Below are 26,241 nucleotides of genomic sequence, written 5' to 3'. Positions count from 1 at the left end.
GATTAGGCTGGCATTAACCATAAGGAATAACTTCAAAAGTATATCTCAAAGGATTAGGCAGGAGAGTGAATGGGTTTCCTTTTAGAGTAAAAGAGCTATATGTGATACTGAATAGCACCAAAGAAAATCAGATTGACTAAATTCTATATTGAGTCCTGCATATGGAATACGGGTTTTCAACATTTTCTACTTGGATCTTAAAGAAATGAGGAAATCCGTTATCTTTAGTTAAAATGCACTGACATTTATATAGCACCCCCCAGCAAATGAGTATTTTGGCCCTGTAAGAATGTGCCCTATGTATTAGCCCCACATTTTTAAAGGCCTTTGCTACCTATGTGGTCAATCAGCCAAAAGGCAGATGGAGCAAATTCAACCTCCTCAAAATGAAAACTTCTGTTCCCAATTCTAGTAAAATGCTTAGTGGTAAAGAGGTTGAAATACATTTAGGTAAATGATATCAGGCAGCCTTTTTTGGGTTCTGTTTGTAGATCTAATTTTTCTATGCTTTTTCTGGTCCCACTGAATCATCTGAGGATATCTGATAAACAGCAAGAAAGGAAAACATTTTATAAACCAAAACAAGAGCGATCCTATCTTCTTACACTGAAGAAAAAGACAGTGCTCATAACCTGAAGACTTCTTGAGGATCTGCCGCTCCTTATCCGAGGTCAGCCTCCACACTATGCAGACTGTTCTGATAATCGCAGGATGGCCCATGTCTCCTATAGCAGTCTTTAAAGCTTTCTTTTTTTTAAATACTGCATTTCACAATAGAAAACACTATATATTGTGACCCGGTATACACAGTATATAGATTATTTATTTAAGTGAAACAATATTTCAGGAGACAATACTTAACCTTTTTACATGTTCTATTACTCCTTTATTTTCTCTCTATTCCAGTTTTAAAATACGCTGGTCTTGAGCTGTTATATTGATTTTATGACCTACAGTTTGCAAAACACTGTCCTTGAGGATTTTGGTTGATCCTGACAAAAGGTAAAAAGCAATGGCCCTGGAACCCAAACAGATTTCTCTGCACTGTGTTGGCTGGGCCATGAAAACATCCAGTGCCAGACAGCGACTTTCGCCTGCATATGGCACACACTTCTAGCTCCTTTAGACAAACTAACCAAGTACACTGTCCTAATTTTTCCAATGCAGAGGCCTATGCAAGCAGGCATTTGGCATAGTCTGAAGTATCAACTAATATTGGTAATTGATAATTGAAAAAAAAACAGGTGCAGATCTCTGGGAGGCTGAGGTGGGTGGATTGTTTGAGCTCAGGAGTTCGAAAACAGCCTGAGCAAGAGCGAGACCCCGTCTCTACTATACATAGAAATTAATCGGACAACTAAAAATATATAGAAAAAATTAGCCGGGCATGGTGGCACATGCCTGTAGTCCCAGCTACTCGGGAGGCTGAGGCAGAAGGATCACTTGAGCCCAGGAGTTTGAGGTTGCTGTGAACTAGGCTGACGCCATGGCACTCTAGCTCAGGCAGCAGAGTGAGACTCTGTCTCAAAAAAAAAAATAAGAGGTGCAGAAAATGCAGCACTGAGCAGCATCTCTTTTTATTATTTTACCAAACAGGCATAGGATACTACTTTGTGTGATATTTCTAAGAGATGAGGTAGGTAGGCTAGGTGCATCTAACTCACTGGGATGTTACTGCTATTACTCACCATCAGAAAAAAATGAGAGATATGAAAAAAGATCATGTAAATTTAAGACAATCTTTATTTGGAGGTCACAGGATAGTTGCCTCCCCAAATGGATTAGGATTATGGAGGAGAGGGGGCAGGGAAGGACTGCCTACAGGCAGTAATGATTATTTAGGGACCAGAAAACAACTCAGCTATACTAACCTGACCCTAGGAAAAATTCCAAGGTCTTTTTAATGCTAGGGAAGAAACAGCAAATATATATACTCCAAAAGGGAAGACACTGGAGAAGTGCACGTGCCCTTTGGTTCAGAGAGTATTTTGTAAACGCGAAGAAATTACAACCTTCTCTTTGTACCAGAAATCAAAGTTGCTATTTCTAATGATCATGGTTTTCTGGTGGAGAGCTGGCAGGGAACAGACATTTTGCCTTGGTCTTCACACAACTATTATGGATCAGAACATATGCTGTGCTGGAATTAGGGCCTGGGAATATAGCTAGCAAATAATACATAGAGAGAAAGGACACAAGACTCAGCACCTCATTCCACAGCAACTACCCAACAACTAAGACAAGTTTAAAGTTCCCAGAGAGCCATTAAATGTATTAAATGTAATTCAGGGCAGATTGTTTTAAAATACAGTAACATTCTGGACTCTAACATTCAAGAAAAAGGGACTATAGAATCAATCATATAACTGTAAGTTGTAAAATGGGATGCTAAAAAGACTGACTCATTGTTATTGATGTTCCTAGTTTTTTTGTTTAGATGAAGACAATCTTCTAAAATAATCGATACACTACAGCTCATGAAACTATGAGTCCCTCTACTCTAGAGATGGAGGAGGTGATGGGAGCAGGTGATGGGTAGTTGGCTGGCAGGGAAAGAATAAGAAGAGATATTGTTAGATTGTTATGGTAAGGGAACAGGAAGGACAGGCACATTGGCTTTGTATGTGAACTAGTTATAAGACCCACTCCTGTTGGCTGCCAGAGGATACTGGAATTTTTATGTTTACTATTTTAGGCTTTTCTGCTTCACTGTGATACACTCAGGGAGTCATGAGTCTATAATTATTCTGAGAATGCTGAAACCATGAAACTGAAGTGCGTAATGAAGTATTTGATTAATGGCACTGAATGGAACTTCACTAAAGCAACATTTTGGATGAGGACAATCTGATGCAAGCCTTCAGACTACCTCTACTCTTAGGTTTAATTCTGATGTATGCAAAATTGGAGGAGCTCAGCAACAGAGAAAATATATACATTACTTTGAACAAAGATCATCATGGGGACACACACTTTCATATAGTTTGAAATTTGTCATCTTTTGATTCGTGTTTAGCAAAGAAAAAAGCATTCTGGGGAAACTACTGATAATAAACAATGTATTTTAGTAATCAGAGAGAAATCAATAGTATTTAAGAGAAGTATCTGGTCATCAGGAAATACAGTTACAGTCTGGCATGCTGTTTATTTTAGCTTTTACAACAAAGCAAGGGTTTGAGGAGCTCAAGAATTTCACGACCATTGACTATACAGAGTTTTCAATTCCAAAAACAGTTTATAATAATTTGGCAGCACATAAAACATGCATCAAATACTATTACTCAATAACTAAGACACTGTATCATTCCTTTTATAATTCACCATCATATATTCATTTCCTTTCACTTGAAACAGTCCATTAATATTAAAGTGCAAAGATCTTGGACAAAAACCAAGAAAGAAAATCCCACGTCTTTATTTTTACTAATGTGCAGCCCATGATTTTTGTTCTGATGAGCTGGACATTAAAAGGAGTGATTTTCACTTGAATAACTGTAGAGAAAGCAAACCAGAAATTCTCAATCTATTGTTAACAGGACCAATTACTGGGTTTGATTTTAGGGTACACACATTTACTTACGAGAGGCAGACTGTTCTGAAGTATAACTACTATATCTAAGATGTCGGGAATTTGTTTATTTCATGTTACCAGTGACTAGAAAGTAGGTATTGTTAAGGCTTTAGAAATTTTCCTTTGAAATCAGCAGTCTATTAAAAACATGACCTGGGTAAACTAAGTAGAGCTCATGGAGTTGGCCTGAAGAAGTATTTCATAGGCTCTGAAGTTCTGAGAGAGACTTTTTCCCTTTTGGGGTATGATCACTCATTTCTTCAAGCTTTCTTAAGGCAAGGCTTGAAGAAATATTATTCAATCTATGTTATACATTATATAAAAAGATTGTTTTTCATAATCATGCTATGCATTTTAAGTATAATTCAAACCTATCCTTTATTTAAAAAATAAGGAAAGTGATACCAAAGTATTTTATCTTTAAAAAGAATTTCATGATTCTGAAGAAACCACCACCAAAGTTCTCTTCATACCACTGAGGCAATGGCTGATTTGATCACTTACCCATCAGTCAGAGAGTTTGAAATAAGCATGATAGAAGTTTAAAATGTGAATTAGGAACATTAAAGTTGGTTCCATGTAGAGACTAATTATGGGCAACCTCTCCACGACTGCCGAAAATTACTTGGAGCAAATATTTGAGATTCATAAAAGAAATGTTTCTTCTTTTATAAAAAAAATTAGAATTATAAACAGATGCATGATTCAAGTTACTAAACCAAATGGATCTCTGAACAGTTGAAATATTTTAATCACATAGTTGTTTTACCTGATTCTGATTTTTTTTAAAGCATCTACAATACAGGGTACTTGAAATTATTTGTGTAATATACTTCCCAAACAGGTTTTGGAAGGTACAGTCTAGAAGCTATAATAATTTATTGCTGTGTGTCTTCAGGTGGCGTTCTCCATCAGAGGCTTGGAGAAGGTTCTCTTGCTTCTTCTAGCTTTGTGAGGATCCACTGTAGTGGGAAAATAAATCGACATTTACTTACTTCAATGAACTGGCAATGAAATAAAATGTAATGCATGGAAATCTAGAAGTTGGCTTTCCAGTTTTAGTTAAGTGTATACTGATAGCCAATACATAAAAAAATTATACTGTAAATAGATCACTCACTTAAATGGCCCAGATGGCTCAGAGACAATGGTACTAGGTTTGATTTAATAGTAGGAATAGTGTTTTTCTAAGGTCTTTGGACTTGGATGTTTATCTTCAGAATAAGAAAAGTGAAATGAACCCTCCTGAGAGAAAAGGGTAATTCTGTCAGCTGGATTGAATAACTGGCACAGTATAAAAATTATTTATGCAAAATTCCATCCAACCTGTGTCAATTCTGTATCACAAACCTCCATGATTCCACATACAGCAGCAGTCCCCGAACTTTTTGGCACCAGGGACTGGTTTCATGGAAGGAAATTTTTCCATGGACCGAGGGTGGGTGGGGTGGGGTGTCGTAGGCTGGGGAGAGGTGGTATGGAGCTCAGGCAGTGATACATGGCCTGTTTTCTGAAAAGGCCATGGACCTATACTGGGCTGTGGCCCGGGGGTTGGGGACTGCAGATATATAGGATTCTACTGATTGAGTAGGAATGCGTACAATTCTACAGTGGGTAGCAGCATAGCAAAATGCTATTTTATATGCTCTCACAATACATTTTCTACTCTAAAAGAATTTGAAATTGCAAAAATAAAATATAAATGTAATGCAAACCTTTCTATCAATAATGTCCGTTATTATTGGGCCTGCATAACAGATAAAAGACTTGGGGGTTATCCTGGGGTTATTTCAGTATAAAAAGATTTAGCAGAGATGTTTGTACCTCTTTAACTTAAGAAGAACTTAATAAGAATAGCCCTAAGATAAGCAGAGAAAGAGAACTGAGCTCAGTAGCCTTCTCTGGATATTTCTGGTAGAGCAGGATGATTAAAAACAATCTCTCTGGGATAAAGTCACATGGTGACAGGGACTAAATGGAAAATTTATTACAGAGAAACTGAAATATGTGGAAATGTCCTTCAATTACATGAAAGGAGGCAGCCGAAAAGTCTTGCTATTACCATGCTCCACTCTGTCTCCCTGTTCCAGGTGACATGCGTATTAAAGCTCTAGTTACTTTATTCCTCATTGTAACTTGCCCCCTCTTTTCTGTTTTCTATGTTAGTATGCCAGTGCTGCCTTATGTCGCAATGTATAGACAGAAAATTGCATAACACGTGCTAACTGGTCCAAGGTGTGTGTGTGGGGTAGGGGTAGGAGAGGCCCCTAGTTTGGGTCCAGATGTGATAAGTAAACTGATAAATAGTCATACAGAGACAGGACCCTAGAGCTGTATGAGCCCTGTGCTCTAAGTCGCACAACACAGTGGGTGCTACTCAGTGTCCCGGAAAAGCATCTTAGTTGTGATCATTGAGGTCATAACCAGTTCCACAGTCTTCATGTGCTTGACAGTGTACATTCTTGTAATTGCCATACTCCCTAACACACGTACAGTGCTTTTCAGTTCATATCATTCCTGTTTTGAGGAAACTGAGGTTAACTGACTTCCCTCAAGATTCTACAGTCAAGAAGGAACAGAATCGGTATTCAAACCCAGATTTTCTGGCTATCGGCCTGGCTTCCTTTGGCCTGTACCATGCTATGGTAACATTTTTTTTTTTTTTTTAATCACTGAGGCTGTGCAGTAGAGAACTCAACAACGTGGGGCTATACTTTCCCTGCTGGAGCTGACAGATTAACACTAGAATGTAATAATTTGCCGACTTTTTTTTTTTAAACCAAGTACTGCAATTAAGATTTAAAAAGATGGAGCAATTTGGTTTGAAAAGCAACTAGGTGTGCTGAATTGAATCTAGTGAAAAAGTTTGGGGGAAGTATTATCTAGTTACAGATAATAAAAAATGTCAAAATATAAAAACAAAATTAAAAAAAATACCCACTTATATACCTTTAAAAAATAGTCTATTTACATGGCTTTCTTTTTTTTTTTTTTTTAAATTTCCCTAAGAGCTGGAACATTTACATGGCTTTAAAGTGAGTAACTCCTATCTGTTTAAATAAAAGATTCATTATATTTACCCTAGCATCCTCTGGGGTCCTGAAGTTAATTATTTTTCCAAACTCTCTGGCATGGAATACAGACTTCACCCGTTCCTTTAAACAGAGTAAGTAAATTAATTAAAAAGAAAATCCAGTTGTAGAAATACAATAAAAAATGCCATAAAGCTTTATTAGTCTATGCTTAAAGTGCCATCTTACACAAATCACATACCTTAAAGAGTCATGAATGAGGAACTGAGAAGGATCAAAACAAATGGAAAGGAAGACTACATTCTAACATACCATCATCATTACTAAACCTAAGTTAAAAAGCTTAAGGTGAGATTTCAGTTTATAAAGCCATAGAAGGTTGATGTAAAGGATGGGAAAGAGACAAGTCAGGGAGCATTTCTGCTGTGGTTCCTCTCCAAATAATTTCTCAGACAGTTCTTCATACGTGGCCATGGAATCATAATTGAGTCAAGGTCAAAAATAACATACGTGTGTGTATGCATATATACATACACACATACATGTGTTATATGGGTGTGTGCATGTGTCTATGTATAAACTAGTCATGCTATAAGAATGTAGTTTGGAATCAAAGAAATCAGGGTGGGTCCTAGATCCTAGATGATTTTCCTACACTGTTTATACTCCTTGGATATTAGGTTTAGTATTTGTGGGGGAGAGGAGAACTGTCTAAGCAGATATTAAGCATTTGAGGGACAAATAGAAAGAAGTAAAAGTATTGAGATCAAGGATGGTGTTTACCTCTGTGACTATGGGTAAGGTCACAGAAGAAACAACGTGGAGGTTTTACTAGTCTAACAATTCCTATAATTCAAATATCCATGCAAATATAGATTTTAAGAGAAATCAGATTCTTCCATTAAAAAAAAAATGGGCCTGGGTCATGCCTGTAATCCTAGCACTTTCGGAGGCCAAGGTAGGAGGATCACTCGCGCCCAGGAATCTGAGGTTGAAGTGAGCTATGTTGATGATATCATTAACATATCTGTTTTGCATGTGCTCTAGCCTGGAAAACAGCAGAGCAAGACCCTGTCTCCAACAACAAAAAACAAACAAACAAAACCCAAACAGGGTGATTGCTGATATAAAGGCTCAAGAAAAGGAGGAAGGGGAAGAAATCAAGGAGATAAGAGAAAATGTAATACTTAGAAAGGGAAAAAGATATGAAAAAAGCCAGGAAAGCAGCATGGGCTAGAGCACAGGCTAATTGCCACTATCCATTATTTCATGTGTGGGAAGGTGGAACTGAATACAAAATGAGGGCCCAGGAATGCTATTGTCAATGTAATAGCACAGAACATAGCACATTTTCTCTTGGCCCAGTTTTCTTTTCTTTAAGCCCGAGTAAGACAGCAGATGTAAAGGAAAACCATACCAAGACAAAGCAACATCTATAAAAGAGGCAGAAACATTAAAAAGTAAGGAGGATTACTTCAAAGTTACTTTCAGTGCTAAGTTTTCAAAAATATATCTATTCAACATACCTTTGCTTCAATGCGTAATCTTCTCCCATGAACAATGAATGGCTCCTTGGTAAATTCGTCAAAACTATACTGCCACTCACATGTAAGTTGTCCGAATGTTCCCTTTGTTACAAACAATACACCACTGCAAAAAGAGGAAAAAAAAAAAAAAAAAGGAAAAAGAGAAAGAATCTGCTTTAAAATTGAGGCACTTATATCCAGTAACAGCAGGACACACATTCTCTGTAAGTGCATATGGAACATTCACCAAGATAGACTATATTCTGGGTCATCGAAAACCTTAATGAATTTAAAAGAACTAAAATCACACAAAGTATGTTCTCAAATCATAATGGAACTAAACTAGAAATCAATAATAGAAAGATAACAAGAGTATTTCCAAATGCTTGGAAATTAACATACTTCAGACAATCCATGGGTCAAAGAATCTCAAAGGAAATTAGAAAATATTTCACACAGAATGAGAATGAAAATACAACATAAAACTTGGGGGATGCAGGTAAAGTAATGCTTAGTGGGAAATTTATAGTACAACATACTCACATTAGAAAAACTGAAGCACATACAAAGTTCAATACACAAGGCATTTCGTAAGAAATAGGAAACATTTACAGAACTGATCAGCCAATATTTGAAGGAACCTTCATGTAATTAATGCTTTAGAATAAATGCTTTTATTACTAAGGCTCTATGTAATATATTTCCCAACATATATCAGTAAGAGGCTTTTTCTAACCATGTTGAACAGAACTTTCTGAGAACCTTGTGTTTTTTAGGGGTAAAATCAAGTCCCATTATTGTCGATTGTAGAGGAAAATTTCAAAAAGCATCATCTTAGATTTTTAAATCATTTCTTGTTTTCCCACTTTGAGGAAAGAAATCAAGAAATGAAAATACATTCCCTCTCTAATAATTCTACTTAATCCTTCCTTCAAAGGCCTTTCTTCCCAATTTTTCTTTCCAGCATAAACATCAATTGTAGGTGCAACCAAACTTTAAGTAACATGCGAGGTCTGCCGGAAAGTATCTAGCCATGTAACATGAAAAATCGTATTAACAATGGCTGGATATTTTCCAGACAGACCTTTTATATTTCAAATTAAGGGACTGAGTTAAAAAAACATCCGGCTCCTAGATGGGATAGAAAAGGAGGAAGCTAATTAGGATTTATACCTCTCACCTCAATCTTCTGTCCCTGTTTCCCTCTTTCACCAATCCTAAATCATAGGGGCTGATGGAACAAACCTAGTGGTGTGCGAGTGTATCTCCAATCACGTGAAAAAGCAAAGATAGGCCAACGTAGCAGGTACCTAGAATTCCTCCTGATTCAAAGATTCTTTATCCTCAAACCCAAAACTTAGAAAGAAAAGGAAATTCTAAGTGTAAATATCACCTTTTAATCAACTACAACTAACTTACTTCCCTTATTCTGTCAATGTATGTGGTCTCATTTAAAGAGGTCTATTACGTGGAGAAAATAATTTTAAAAATGTTGCAAGATTTGGAAACAAACTATGTAATTGGCTCTTGTTTAACTTTGATGAGTCACTTTTCCTTCAGTCAGTCAATGGAGGAAGAGTTACTCAATACATGACTGAAAATCTGTAGGAACAAAAATGACCGCTGAGGTAACATCTGTAATTACAAAAGTCTAGAAACAAGTTACATGTAAATTATGATACATACTTCTAAATAAATATTAGGCAGCAATTTAAAAAATTAAGAAAGATTTCCATATGCTGACATGGAATAAACCTCAAAAATATACATCTCAAGTAAAAAATTAAAACTACTATGGTCTATATAACAGACTTTCAACTGCACTAAAGTACATATGTGTGTACATCTGTATAGGCACAGACTATTTCAGGAATACAAAGGAAACAAGTAAAACAAGTAAAAGTGCCTCTGGAAAGGGGAACAGAGGGACTGGTATCTGGGAAGGGAAGTTATTTTTACAGGTATAACTTTTAATACTGTGTGAGTTTTCCAAGTGGTATTACTTTTTAACTAAGAAAATTAAGATAAGGCTGTAAATTTTAGATTCTGAAATTTATTAGGATTAAAAACATTAAAAATAACTGCTAAGTATAGTAGTCAACTTGAACAAGACACTTACATTTTACCTTTCAATAGTGAACAAAACCATATAGATTTATTGAATACTCCTCCTTTCTATTTAGCCATAACTTCTCCCCTTAGCCACATTTTCACTCTCTACCACCTAGAAATCCCAGTCTTAAAACTGCATTTGCTCATTCCTCCCTGAGTTTAACAATAACGACTCCTACACACTTGCTCCTCTAAGGCTATACCATTGTATATTTTTTTTCCTTCAAGAGACAGGGTCTTGCTCTGTCACCCAGGCTGGAGTACAGTGACAGGATCATAGTTCACTATAACCTCAAACTCCTGGCCTCAACCGATCCTCCCACCTCGGCCTCCCAAGGTGCTGGATTACAGGCATGAGCTACTGGGCCCAGCCTCCACTGTGTATTTTTGCATGTATCTCCCTACTGTCTACAGGTCTAACTGAAGATGTCACTGTAGCTGAGAGTATCCACATAAAATTACATCTGTTTCCACTGGTATATCCACTTATGTAGTGAATCTATACATATTCTAACGAATAGATACCACCACAGGGCTGTTGACTTCTGGGATAACCTAAAATTGTACACTTTTTAAGAGAGGAGGACGCTTACCTTTGAGAGGACAGCTTTATGGAATTTCTGCATCCATCTGAATTGGTTACAACAAATACTAAAATATCTAATTTATAATTATGTTTGTACATGACTATGTGTTTGTCTGTAAGCGAGCACAAAACTAAACATGAATTTACGCGATGTTTTAGGAGCCAGGTTCACAGAGCAAGAGGACCTGAGTTAGCAGGAATCAGGGTGTCTATCCGAAACAAAAGGTGAATAACAACTTCTTCACCTAATGAGTGGCTGTCAGTTAACCCCTCACCAAATTACATTAGAGAAAGAAATCAAATTACCGTCTGGTTATCATTAACATATCTGTTTTATTGATCATGACATGGGTAAAATATTTGTATTTTGCAAATCTTCCATTTTCCATGACCTAAAAAGAAAGTGACAGACTATGAGAAAACTGATAAAATTCCTACATTAATGCAAGTAATGCCTTATGATCCTCTAAAAAACATTTAATGGGCATAAATCATTAACATACACCGGATATACATATATCAGAAAAATGATTTAATTACTCACAAAATCACTATTTCCTTTTAAAAGCATCTACTTGTACTACGTTAGTCAATATTACTCAATTCAGCAATATCAATCTTTAATGCTAGATTTGTAGAAGATAATGTTATCTTACAAATTGTAAACTTAATCTAATGAGGTATTAAATTATCACAGTTTATCTTATAAAATATATTAGCATATGATCACATCTGTACAAAAACATATGTAAACACTAACACTTATTTAAACATATGCATCATATAAATTACTACTAATATTAGCCTCTGCTTTGCCTCCTTCCTGGAAATTCCCTATCTGTCTTACAAACATGCTTTTCTTTATTAATTTCACAACTCACTCAAAAATAAGGAACAGAGAGTTTCTGGACAAACAGGAGACCCCAAGGCCTACTTAGCCTATGCAACAATCTTTGTTTATTTTCAAGACTGTTGAAACATTATCTATGGTATTGTTAACAATTCTTTGCTCCAGAAAATGTAAACATAACCATATAAATAAAATCATTATTTTAAATTCTATTTTCAATAATATTTGCTCTGAGAATGGAGTTACCTTGGCTATTTAACATATATAGCAGGCTAGACTACTATTTTTAAAGGCAAGAAATGTAATTGTGACTAAGATCCCTCTAGAAGAGGCATGATATGAATTAAGCCAAAATGTGAGAAATCTTTTAAGAAATTCCAAAAAAAGATATAAAGGTTTTAGGAAATTGTATCCCACGAAGTTATATCAAAAAACTAAAACTAGTTAGGTTAGAAGAAAGCTAAGAAGTAACTTGATAAAAATCTTGGTATATAAAAAAAAAAAAAATCTTGGTATAGAAGGCTGATAGAATAGTCTTCATTTTTATTGGAAACGGAAGTAAAAACAGAAAAAAACAACTAAAATAGCAGGATGAGTTACATAAATTAATTGCATAAAAGAAGTTTTTAACTTCAAAAATTGTCAAATATTGAGGGACGAATATCTTTACTACTTACTGTAGTAGGTATGGCAAATAAACACAAATATCTTGTATTACAAATGAAACAGGGACATACCACAAATTCAGAAAAAATTACTAAGAATTACAGTACTCCCCCCCTTATCTATGGAGGATTTGTTCCAAGATCCCCAGTAGATGCCTGAAACCGCAGACAGTACTGAACTCTACATTTACTTTGTTTTTTCCTGTATAGACATACATGATAAAGTTTAACTTAAAATTAAGTACATTAAGAGATTAACAACAATAACCAATAATAAAATAGAACAATCATACCCATATACTATAATAAAAGTTATATGAATGTTTATTTCTGGAATTTTTCATTTAATATTTTCAGCTCATGGTAACTGGAAACATGAAAAGTGACCATAGATAAGGTGGAACTACTGTATTAAATAATTTATAAATTATGCAAATGAATATGAAAACCTAGGTGAAATGGACCATGTTTTAAGAGAATATAAATTATTAAGAGAAAGAAGCATCATATGTTGGAGAGGAAGAGTAGAAATTATTTGCAGTGTATCTGGAAAACCTAAGTATACAAAACTGAGTAATCAATTTGGAAATGGAAGAAAAAAAGTCCTGTTTACAAAGGTAATAAAAAAAGATAAATATTTACGCATAAGTTTAACAAATAATGTGCAGATCTCATGTGATAAAAGCCATACCACTCTATTGAGGGAAATAAAAGAAATTTTAAAAATGGAAATCCATTTCTTATTCTTTGATGTAAAAATTCATTATAATAAAGATGTTATTCACCCTCCCCAATTTTTACACACAAACACATACACACGCACTCGCACACTCTCTCTCTCTCTCTATCCATGTGACCCCAAGAGGGTGGTTTTTGGAAGAAGGGATGGGGGAGTGAGAAGTGATTTGCCAAAATTATACTCAAATTTATATAGGGAAAAATGTGATAATATCCGGTAAATTATGAAAGGAGAATGAGAAGAACTACACTTAGGAGACATTAATACAATTTATAAAGTAACAGTAGTGAAACAGTTTGGTTCTGGTGAAAGTATATATAGACATATCAAAGTAAAGAATACAGATTATAGAAACTGACCAATACGTACATAGGATTTTGTAAAATCCTATATATCCAAATGTAGGCAATTATGAAATCAAGATAACTTTTCAAATTAGTAGATAAATGCATGTATTATCAAATAAATGGTGTTTTTAGACAACTCACTGGCTAAAGCTGATCCTTACTTCTCTCTTTACACCAAATTAATTCTACATAGATCAATGATTTAAATATATAAAATGACTATGAAAGTACTAGAAAAACTAGCATCTTAATAATCTTGAACTGAGAAAGGTTAAAATTTGACAAAGTCCATAAAATATAACATAAAAAAATTTGTAAGTACATAGAAATTAAACACTAATGAATGGCAGAATAAGCAAGTAAACAGAAATAAAGCAAAACAATACATAGTCAAAGGAAAAACTGGGAAAATATTTGTCTATACAGAGATATAGAGCTAATTTCATAATACAGAAAATCCTAGCAATTTGAATAAATCAACAGAAGAAAAATGAACAAACCAGTAGAAAAATGCGTAAACAACACGAACAGGTAGGTTAGCAAAAAACAGTATCTAACTGATAAACATTAAGAAAATGTTCAACTTAACTCAAAATCAAGAAAATGCAAATCAGTTAAGCAAACCCTTTGATCAATTCAGCAATTCCACTGCTAGAATTTATCTTATGTAAATGTAAGCCAAGATATACATATAAGAACCTTCACAGCAATACTATGTTAAAAGTACAAAATCTAAATATTCATTAAAAGGGGACTAATTAAATAAATTATGGTGCAGCCATACAATGGGACATTATGAAGTCATAAAAAAGAAAAAAAGTAGATCTATGTGTACTGACAGAGAGAGATGTATAATATATATTAAGTAAAAATAAATTATATTACTGAGCAGACTCTATAGGGAAAAAAAGCAGAAACACATACATGTACATACACTTATATGTGCATAAGAAATTTCTGGAGGGTACACATCAATCTGTTAACAGCATTGATCTCTGGGTTTTTGAAGGGTAATGGTGGAGGTGTAAGTAAAACTTTTACTTTTAACTTTATAACCTTTTATTCTGTTTCAGTTTTTTGATATCTGAAAAGAAACTGGTTTACAAAGTCTTTCCTCTGTTCAATATGGCTAAGTTTTAAAATCAAGAATACAAATGTTGACTTCCTCAAGAACACCATTATTAATAGAAGTCAAGAGTCTACATACCCCATTAATAGATCATAACCTTCAAATAATTTAAATGCTATGTTTCACTCCATGTATCCAGCTTCTGTTTCAATATTAAGTTTGGGCACTGCAGTTGAGCCCACCTCTCTTCGCTTTCCACTTTTCAAACCCAACTTAAATCTAACCTGTGCATAAGGAATTAAGCCAATTTCAATTGTCACAAAAGCTTAAACAAAATTTAAGAAGTTAAATTCATACAATGCTTTCTGGAGTTCATCCAAAACCTTAAATGCCACACTTGAAAGATGAATGAACGTTGAGGTCACAGCAGTCTGCTTTGAAACATAATCAACTGTATCTTTTGTTATCAGAGTAAATATATTTGAGTAAGCATCAAAGGTAACTCATTGCACAGCAAAATCTTGCTTACTAGTCTCCATTATATGGAGACTACATGTAAATATGAAATAAAAACATTATGAGCAGAATCCAAAACTTTGAAACTAAATCCACAGAAGAATGAGAGGACATGATAGATTAATTAGCCAAATCATTTTCTATAATGTTTTAGAGAGTCTACAAACATCATGCTTTAGTTGCAATTTTTTGTCTAATTATTTGACTTTACAAATAAATTATATATTTTAGGGAAAACCCCCAAAATTTTAGACCTGAAAAAAATGTTATTGTTTGTCCAAACCAATCGCTTCCTTTTACCCCTGAAGAAACCGAGGATCAGGTAAGTGTCTAATTAATTCATCTAAATATTCACAACAATCTTGTGTCATTAGTTACTTGCTTGGGGTTAGTTGCAAAACCAGGCTCAGAAAATTGGTTTCTTCACTTCTAATTCCACTATTTTTCACTAAACCATGTTTCCTCTTATGGTATCAGTCACACTTTCCCCATGGTACCTCAAATATGTCTTTGACATCCCTGGATGCTGGCAGTTGCTGAGGCAGGCTGTGAAGGCAGATTATGCTGGCTGAAATTTTTTTAGGTCAACAGTGTCCAAAGAGTTTAGTGTCAATATCCTGTCTTTCCTTCATCCCAAACAGATGCTAGGTATAAATGGTTCTACTAAAATAATTTGTGATACTCTTTAAAATAAATGAAGAATTAACAAAATCAGAATTAGGAAGTATCACGTAGGGCATACACATAAAAGTCAGTATTTGTCAGAACTATTAAGGAATTAACTATAGCCAATACTTTAGACATGTTAGCTTCATTTATATGCTTTAGTGGCTAAAGGAAAAACATTTTTTCCCTTATTCATCAAGAGTATATATGAATTACCTATCACAGATTAAGAATGTTCTAAAAGAAATAAACAAAAACACAGAGAAAACTGTATTCATTATATATAATTGTTAGAATCTGCAGGCAGCAGTTAAAACGTATGGTTATTGGTAAACAGGTCCCTTTTGCATTTAGAAAAGATGAGTATGTAAACTATACCTTATTAGATGTAAATAAATCCAAACCAAATTAATCATACATTCAGAAACAAACAAACAAACAAACAAAAAAAGCAGTAACTTGAAGGATAGTAGTATCAGAGTTACCCTCTATTAATATCCGTATTTCCTGTCAGGTCGGCCCCAATAAAAACATAAGCTAAAAACCATAATTGCACAGAAAACATTTCTAACACTCTCAAATCATCTAAATGTTATAAAGTAGCAGAGTTCTCTCTTTTGTAGAGAACAAAAATACTTCTGACAAAACAAAGCAAATTATAAAAAGATAAATCACTAACATGGAAGGCTTTAAGTCCCAACCAATATAAAGTGCTAATCATTTATGGGAAGTATCTTCAAGAAAATTGGTAAAAGGGTAAGAACATGTAGATCAGCAAAACACAAAAACAAAATGTAATCCCAGTATCTGACTCTTTTGAAAAACAAGTGTTTCACAGAAATTTAGTTGAGATTTGTTTAAAGACAGCAAAAGTGGGTGATTTAAAAATATTAAATTTATCTAGATAAAAGATAAAGAGCAAATGCTGTCAAGCAAGAAAATCTAGATAAAAAATGGTTTTACAGATTGGTTGATTTGAATAGTCAGGAGATGACAGGGAAAGAAGAAAGGTTTGTAAATAGATGTTACTCAAAATTTAAGCTTACTTTCAAAATCAACAAAATCAGGGGGTTAATTGTTAAAATGGCAAATGCTGCCATTTTTCCATTACATAAGAATAAACAACTTGTTCAAAACAATCTTTAGAAAAAAGCTTTGTTGATGAGTATAACTTCCTTAAGAGTTATCTGATTAAGGTTTAGGAATAACGCATGTTTTATTAATTCACTTCAAATCCCAGACTTGCACAACATAGGCAGGAAAAAGGTATTTAACCTAGCTTCATGATCAAATACAGTAGAAATTTATTAGCTTCAAAACTCAGTCATTTCATATATAATAGAATAAATGTAATCAAGAGTAACGAAGTGACGTAGCTCATCTTGTAAGGCAAGTTGGTTTCAATAAAAATCAAATCTCATTGGCTGTGTCATCAAATCTGAAGAGGAATTAGAACTTATTTTATCCCTCAGACCTTTCTTTCCTCCCATGCTAATAAGCTACCTTGATTGTTAGCCAAAGCATAGGTATAGGCTATGCTGACAGCTTAGGGCAGGAAGGCTCTTTGGCAAAAAATCAAGTGAAAGAAATTATTAAATATTATATATTAAGAGATGTGAATTGTCATCAACTGGTACAACCAAAACAGCCTAGAGAAAGGATAGAATTATGCTCATAAAATAGTTATGTGCACCCAGCAGCAGACCATCAATTAACCTAATATATTCTAGAAGAGCCAGAGTAGGTGTGTCAGGAATAATGTAGGTGCATGGTTACAAAAGTCTCACTAAAGCGATTCCAGCAGGACCTCTACTGACCAACATTTATTGATTCATAATACTATATACACCTGAAAACAACAGTAACATTAAAAAAATACTATATAATTCAGAGCAGTCCAAGTCACTGTTTCTACTGCTTACCAATTAGTATATGAAAATTATCAAGGTATTTTAACTATTCTATTAACCTTGAAAGGAAAAAAAAGTAAGATGCTTTTATCTTGGCAAAGAGGAGACAAATGAGGAATACTGAATTTATATAATGGTGACTAAGAACTAGCATAAATTGGTATTTATCTGGAATAATAAAAATATGACAAGTTCTTATTAGGCACTATACTAATAATTACAGGCATACCTCATTTTACTGTGCTTTATTTTATTACACTTCATACACACTGCATTTCTTCTTAAAAGAAATTGAAGGTTTGTGACAACCCTACATTAAGCAAATCTATCACAGCACCATTTTTCCAACAGCATGTGCTCACTTCATGTCTCTGTGTCACATTTTGGTAATTCCTGCAATATTTCAAACTTTTTCACTATTATTATATCTGTTATGGTGATCTGTGACCAGTGATCTTTGATTTTACTATTGTAATTATTTGGGGACATCACAAACATGCCCACAGAAGATGATAAACTTAATTGATAAACGTGTGTTCTGACTGCTCTACTGATTAGATATTCCCTGACTCTCCCTCTCCTTGAGCCTCTCTATTCCCTGAGACACAATAATATTGAAATTAGGTCAATTAATAACCATGCGGTGACCTTTAACTGTTCAAGTGAAAGAAAGAATCACATGTCTCTTACTTTAAATCAAAAGCTAGAAATGATTAAGTTAGTGAGGAAGATATGTCAAAAGCTAGTCCTCTTGTGTCAAGCATTTAGCCAAGTCGGGACTGCAAAGAAAAAGTTCTTGAAGGAAATTAAAAGTGCTACTCCAGCGAACACACAAATGATAAGAGAGCAAAAAACCTTATTGTTGATATGGGGAAAGTTTTAGTGGTCTGGATAAAAGATCAAACCAGCCACAACATTCCCTAAATATTATCTAGTATGTTCCCTAATTCCCAAAACCTAATCCAGAGGAAGGCCCTAACTCTCTTCAATTCAATGAAGGCTGAGAGGGAAGGAAAAGAGGTGCAGAAGAAAAGTTGTAAGCTAGCGGAGGGTTAGTCATAAAGTTTAAGGAAAGTTGCCATAACACAAAAATTTGCAAAGTGAAACAGCAAATTCTGATACAGAACCTTCGGCTAGTTATTCAGATGATCTAGTTAAGATCATTGATGGATGGCCGGGCGCGGTGGCTCATGGCTCATGCCTGTCTGTAATCCTAGCACTCTGGGAGGCCGAGGCGGGAGGATTGCTCAAGGTCAGGAGTTCGAGACCAGCCTGAGCATGAGCGAGACCCCATCTCTACTAAAAATAGAAAGAAATTATCTGGACAACTAAAAATATATAGAGAAAAAAATAGCCGGCCATGGTGGTGCGCTACTCAGGAGGCTGAGGCAGAAGGATCACTTGAGCCCAGGAGTTTGAGGTTGCTGTGAGCTAGGCTGACGCCACGGCACTCTAGCCCAGGCAACAGAGCGATACTCTGTCTCAAAAACAAACAAACAAAGAAAAAAAACAAAAGATCAATGATGGAGGTGTCTACATAAATCACTAGATTTTCAACGTGGACAAAACAGCCTTCTATGGTAAGAAGATGCCATCTAGGACTTTTGTAACTAGAGAGCAATCAATGCCTGGCTTCAAAGCTTCTAAAGACAAGCTGACCCTCCCATTAAGTGCTAACGTAGCTGGTGACTTGAAGTTGAAGCCAATGCTCCATTCCCAAATTCCTAGAACCCTTAAGAAGTATGCTAAATCTACTGTTTGTGCTCTATAAACTGGATGACATATCATCTGTTTACAGCACAGTTAACTATCTTAAGCCCACTGTAGAGATCTACTGCTCAGAAAAAAGATCCCTTTCAAATATTACTGTTCATTGAGAATGTACTCAGTCACCCAAGAGCTCTGATGGAGACGTACAAGGACATTAATGTTGTTTTCATGTCTGCTAACACAACATTCATTCTGAAGCCCATGGATCAAAGAGTAATTTTGACTTTGAAGTCTTATTACTAAGAAGTGCATTTTGTAAGGCTATAGCTGCCAGACAGTGATTCCTCTGATGGATCTGGGCAAAGTAAATTGAAAACCTTCTGGAAAGGGTTTATTCTAGATGCCATTAAGAACATTTGTGATTCATGTGAAGAGGTCAAATATCAACATTAACAAATGTTTGGAAGAAGATGAATCCAACTTTCATGGACCACTTTGAAGGGTTCAAGACTTCAGGGGAGAAGTAAATGCAGATGTGGTAGATACAGCAAGAGAACTAGAGTTAGAATTGGAGCCTGAAGATGTGAATGAATTGCTGCAATCTCCTGATAAAACCTGAACAGGTGAGAAGTTGCTTCTTCTGGAAGAGCAAAGAAAGTGGTTTCTTGGGATGCAATCTACTCCTGGTGAAGATGCTGTGAACACTGTTAAAATGACAGCAAAGGATTGAGGATATTACATACACTTAGTTGAAAAAGCAGTGGCAGGGCTTGAGAGGATTGCCTGCAATTTTGAAAGACGTTCTACTGTTGGTAAAATGTTATCAAACAGCATCACATGCTACAGAGAAATCTTGCATGAAAGAGTCAATAAATGGGGCAAACTTCTTTGTTGTCTTAAGAAATTGCCACAGTCACCCCAACCTTTAGTGATCCCTACCTTGATTAGTCACCAGTCAACAACATTAAGGCATACAAAAAGATTATGACTTGCTGAAGGCTCAGATGATCCTTAGCATTTTGGCAATAATTTTTTTTTTAAAGAGACGAGGTCTGGCTCTGTTGCCCAGGCTGGAGTGCAATAGCAGGCTCGTAACTTGCTGCAGCCTCAAACTTCTGGGCTCAAGCTCTCCACAGCCTCCTGAGTAGCTGGGACTACAGGTGTGTGCCACCATGTCTGGCTGATTTTTCAGACATGATGTTATTGTATACTTAATAGCCTATAGTATAGTGTAACCATAACTTTTATACGCACTGAAAAACCAAAAAATTTGCATGACTTGCTTTATTGCGGTGGTCTGGAACGGAACCTACAATCTCTTTGAGATATTGCTGTATATAAGCATTTGCTTTAATCCCAGAACACCAAGCAGGTACTATAATTATCTCCATTTTACAGTCTAGAAACTGAGGTTAGATAAACATAATAAAAGATAATAAAGCTAGTAAGAGGCCAGAATTGAACTTAGGTTTACTTGCATCCAGAATCCAGGCCCTCAGCCACAGAGTATTTCTATATCTCAAATAATTTTTATTATCAAAATGAGTTAGCACAGAAGAACCATACATATTCCAGTACATGCAGTGGGATCTCATTTTAGCAGTTCCATATTCAGTTCCAACTGCATCGATTCCAATTTAAATATGGATTCAGATATCCCACAAGTTGTATCATGTCTCTTGCGATGCTTCAATTTCATGTAATACCTAGGGATCATTCTCTCTTTTGAAGACAGGTCATATCCTACATGTCTTTGATTCCTACACTTAGAGCCTTGCGTATAGCAGCTAAACAACAAATAGGAATGAAGACTGTGTAGATATGACATTACAGGGCTGGCCTCTAAATGTGGCATGTATTTATCTCCAATCACCAGAATAAAGCTTACTACAGTTATAAGCTCATGTGGGATGAGGAGGAATCTTGACTACTCTCTTCAGGACGTAATATCTGCAAAAATGTCTGATATATAACAAACAGGAGTTTAACAAAGACTTGTAGAACAAATGAACACATGGCATTAATTTTTTTCTTTGTAATCATATAAACTATGCTACCAAATCAAGCCGGCAAAGCTCAATTACACATATATGATTATACATTTTACTCTTTTGGCAACTTCGCAATTCAAAGTAGGCTAGCAATTTATTCCAGAATGGTTAACTGTACATAAAATATTCAGTCTCCCATACTTGTAATCCAACACTGTGCCTTCATGAAATCTCTAACTCAAAAAACTACTCTATACTTTCTAAGTACCACAGAAATTTCTAAATGTGTATTTCTCCACAATGATTCCCATACGGTCCTTTACAGTGGTAAATTTTCACCAAAAATTTACCATTACAATTCATAGAGTCAATAAGAAGTGACTAGTCTATCAATTTCATTTGAATTTATAACTAGACACTTAACTGACAAAAACAAACAAAAAACCAAAAACAAATGGTACTTCCTTTCATAGATGGCATTAAATTTTGTTTTCAGATGAATGAAAAAGGCCTCTAATCTAATTTTGTACAAAAATTGTTCCATTTGGCAAGTGAATATATCTTTTCTTTCACAGGACATTCGGCCAATTAAAAATAGACTTTTCATAACTTACACTAATCTTCTAACAATATTATTGTTAGAGTGTGTATGCATACACACACACACACATACATATGTATTTCTGAATGAGCTTTACTACACTCACCTTATGCTGAGAATCTTTGTGTCTGTACAAAATAACTAGGGGAAGTTAACAGGTAGAGTTCTAACACATGAGTAGAGAAGTCATGAGTTGAGTCCCATGTCAGAATTTAGCACCGTTAGCTTAATCAAGGCTGAAGACCTTCTAAGCTAATCATATTTACTGCAGTTTTAGCTCTATTCACATATCCTTGGTAAAAAGAGGGTAAGAATCAAATTAAACCTACATGGCTTTACATTTGAGAATTTCTTTTAATGTTAAAATGCACTGAATTTTCTATTATAATAGCATTTATCCTTTCTTAATATATTTACAAATTAAAGGGATGCGATGACAAACTCTAAAGAGAGCTAGAAATCAAATTAGTCTCATTCAAGTTACTGAATTAAAAAAGAGAATTAATAAATTCATTTTACACTTGAAAACCTAAACCTCCCCTAAGTGAAACTATTACCTCCAGAGGAAGACATAATTAATTCCAAAATCTTATTCAAAAGTATTTTTATGTAATACTGGAAGGTTCTAAGTGGTGTGAATTACTCCACTGGCCCTAAGTAAAGGCAGGGGTACACAGTATTAAATGTTCAACAGTCTGTGCCTTCAAAAATGATGTGACAAAGACTGTCCAAAGATATCTGCTAAACTAACAAGTGAGGGATGGGAATTGATCCAAGTTGGACAGGTAATCTTTTCCATGGGATCCGAGAAGCTAAGAACTCTAATTTGTCTGGATAATAAAATTTGACTCTCTTCAGTTTTCTCATCCTATTCAGAAGTGTCCTTCTGGAGAGGAAGAGTTATAAAATGAAGAGTGAAAGCCAATAAGCCTTTGTCTCCTAGTTCTTTTCCACTTACTCAAAATTTCAGATGAAGCCAGGAAGAGTGTTCAGCACTACTCTGGTGATCTGATTGCTATAATAAGCCCTTTCTTCCAGATTAGTTGTAATTCTCCTCCTGAAGTAAAGGGAAAGATCACGTCGGCTGAAGGCAATTATCTTCCAATTGTTATTATGGCAGTGTTTGAAGCTAATTATAAACATCTGTAATTTCTGAAAGAAAAGAAATATACAACAAACAAAAACAGCCTCCCTTCTATAACAACTTACATAATGGCAACTATGATATCTTTGTAAATGATTCAAACACAATATAAATAAAATTTAAAAAATACTTGAAATGGTTAAGAATATACCACTGCAATGGGACAACTCAGCTGTCAACACTAATACACAATGAAAGAAACATACATACCCACACACAGATTTTAGCAGATTTATGTATTTAAAGCAAAGACAATTTTAAAAAAGGTATAGAGTCAAAAGCCAGAAATATGTTCAATGAAAAAGAAAAAGCTTCTACATCAGCTGTAAAAATAAAGAAAAGGTTCTGCTGGTTATTTATGTGCTCCAGAAATAAAGACTAGGTTTCCCACACTGGGGATTATTCTGTAAATGGGATGCTTTTTTAATCTTCAGAAGTTAATAATGCTGTTAATAAAAATGTAGAATAAAACAAAAGATGGCAATTTATTTATTTAGATCATAGCCATGTGAATACAAAATTTAAAAAGAAAATACACCATTATTGGTGGGGAGACAAGATAATTTATTTTTCTACAGTTTCCTACTTTTCTTTAATGAGCATATACTACTTCAACAATGTAGGTAATAATCTACGTTAATTTTTGAAATTTTTCATATGTTCTATAAAATACTAGAACTGTAGACTGAGAATCAATGTCAGCAAACTGAATCAGAAGAGAGATTTAGCTTTTTCCACGGAAGTGTGGATCTCTAAATTTTTTAATTCATAGAAATGCCAAGTTTTATTGAATACACTCAGAAAACCTTTGTAAACATAATGTAGTTAACAGGTTATTGATAAATAATTTATATAGAAAAATATAACATGCCCAATTAAGACAAATTAAATATACTTAGCTAAATCTGTGACTATCCTGATTGTTTTTAAAAAACACAAATAATGCCTATAATATTTTGAATGCTCACATATTTGAGAATCTCTAAGATCCAGAAGAATGGCGTAATGCAATTTAGAAATCTTTGTTACTATTTCATTGCTTAGATTATGTATAGGCAATGAAAAAAATTACATTAAAAGCCAGTCTTATAAAATTGTTAACCATTTGGTTCTGAAAATGATGTTTGGAGATACATTGTTGCAATATATATTATTGATGTGGAATAACTGGTAAATAAATTTATTACATTGAGAGATAATTACGAACATGAAAATGTCCTACCACACTACAACAAACTGAACCATAAATCTCTACATATGAAAGTCATAAATTATTCTAATTAGCTCTCTAACACAGACCTATTTGAAATCATGTGTTTTATTCTCCTTTAAGACTTCCTATAATGTTTTGTATAGTGCTGACTGTACTCATTGTACTTACTGAATTCAGACATTCATTCACTGAAATGAAAGATTAACAGTCTAAATAGTCTTAATTGATCTCCATTTATCCTAAAGGTACAAGAATAGAGTAAGTAAAATTGGCATTTTTACACACCCATCACAATTATCACTTGATCTAAATTAATAATCTATATGCACACTTAACATCATCTTATTTAGACCTATAGGGCCTTTACTATTTTGGAGCTATTATAAATTCATATGCAAGAAATCTATAAAACAAAAAACTGAAGCTTGAAGAGTATTCAATAACAGTTTGGATGGTTGTTTCTGGTCCTCCTCCTGTCACCACAGGAAAGCTTAATGCAGAATTTCATTACAGGACTTAAATGAGACAAACTAGTAGCTACAACAGCAGTCATTTTCATTAGTGTATATGATCTGGAGACATAGACACAACAGCATACTTTTCATATTGAATACTGATGTCTTAGTCACAGACCTAACGATGGTTCCAGCTATACATTTTAACATGACTTTAAAATCAACACTCAACATTGCATCAATGATGTGTGTTTTGAATGGAAACTTATTTTGACTTCTATCTCTATAAGGAATATTGAAAATGAGCAATATTGTTCTGGATTTACATTTGCTTTATCTATATCCAATGTGAGTACAAATTAATTTCATTTACAGGCTCTTATAAACCCATTTATCCATCAGCATGGGTGTCCAGAATTTCAGGATTTTTACAAATTTTTCTTCCTACCAGTTTTTAATATGTTATTTAAGTGTCAAGCAGACACAAAGGAAAATAAAGAATCCTTAAGGTAATCACTCCCTTAGGGAACAGAGAACCTTCCTTTCCATTTTCCGCACATAAACAAAGATCATGCAGAAATCTGGAATATAAAGAAAGTTAAAAGATATGGAAAGGTATGGTATTACATAATCAATTTTCAAATGTAGCTTTCTCACTAGACTTTCCTATTAGATACTACCACTTAAAAAATTCTAGTTAATTACAGAGCAACTAATAAAAGAACAGTTCATCTCATTAAAATCCTAAAGGTGAACTCATTTTCTATATATTTGATAAGGAATAAGACAATATTTTTGTCCAGGTCCTGTATCTCCATCAAAAAAACAATAGTGTAAAACAATAGATCAATTCTCAGCCTTAAATTTTTCTCTAATAAAAGCAATAAGATTTTTTTTTTACGAAATTGGAAAAATAATTAATACCTGTGGTCAAAGAAGCTTAAAAAGATCACTGTGGCAGAAAACCAGAAACAGGAAAAAAGGGCAATCATACTATTAAAGAGCATATTTCACTTCTAAGGCTAAAAAATGAAGAATGATGAAACTCTAAGACCACATGAGCGAAGTTTACTAGTTACTAGAATATAGTTTAAAATCTTTTCACTGCTGAAGAGATTTTAAATAAGCACAATCCTAGCTCCAATTTTTTTATTAAAATGGTAAGTCACTGTTGAAATAATAAGAACTTTTTCTAGATAAATTCTTAAGGAATAGAAGGTTAAGATCATCTTTATGAAACCTGTGCCATAGAAGTGTCATAGACCAACCACAGGATGTTCTTGCAAATGTCTTGCAAACAAGTAGTTTAGCATTTTCTCTTTTACAAAGGCTTTGTGTCTAGCAGAGTTGGAATGTAAGAAGCCAATGAAGACATTTCCAGATCCTTTCTTCCTCAGGCATACATAATATATAACAACAGGCTGTGTTCTTTCTAGGGTCTAGAAGAAGTACTAGGTTTTGTTTGATTTTGGCCAAGGGTGAGAGAGAAGTAGGTGCACAACAAATACAAATTCAGTCTCTAATTATTATTATTATTA

At 34.4% G+C, this 26,241-nt stretch overlaps 1 protein-coding gene across 1 annotated transcript in view; it reads right to left on the bottom strand.

The window, feature by feature from the left end:
* Positions 1-4,360: 4,360 nt before the first annotated feature.
* The window catches only part of VPS13A (vacuolar protein sorting 13 homolog A (S. cerevisiae)), a 262,251-nt gene continuing 240,370 nt past the window's right edge, over positions 4,361-26,241 (bottom strand). Inside the window, 4 exon segments of the mRNA XM_012650655.1 lie at positions 4,361-4,533; positions 6,652-6,726; positions 8,130-8,253; positions 11,134-11,219. Coding sequence (XP_012506109.1) covers positions 4,483-4,533; positions 6,652-6,726; positions 8,130-8,253; positions 11,134-11,219 — 336 coding nt within the window. The 3' untranslated portion in view covers positions 4,361-4,482.

Source organism: Propithecus coquereli, unplaced genomic scaffold (genome assembly GCF_000956105.1).
Source record: "Propithecus coquereli isolate 6110/MARCELLA unplaced genomic scaffold, Pcoq_1.0 Scaffold339, whole genome shotgun sequence".
Taxonomy (NCBI): domain Eukaryota; kingdom Metazoa; phylum Chordata; class Mammalia; order Primates; family Indriidae; genus Propithecus; species Propithecus coquereli.
The sequence above is the reverse complement of the archived record's forward strand: the minus strand, read 5'-3'. Positions and strand labels throughout refer to the sequence as shown.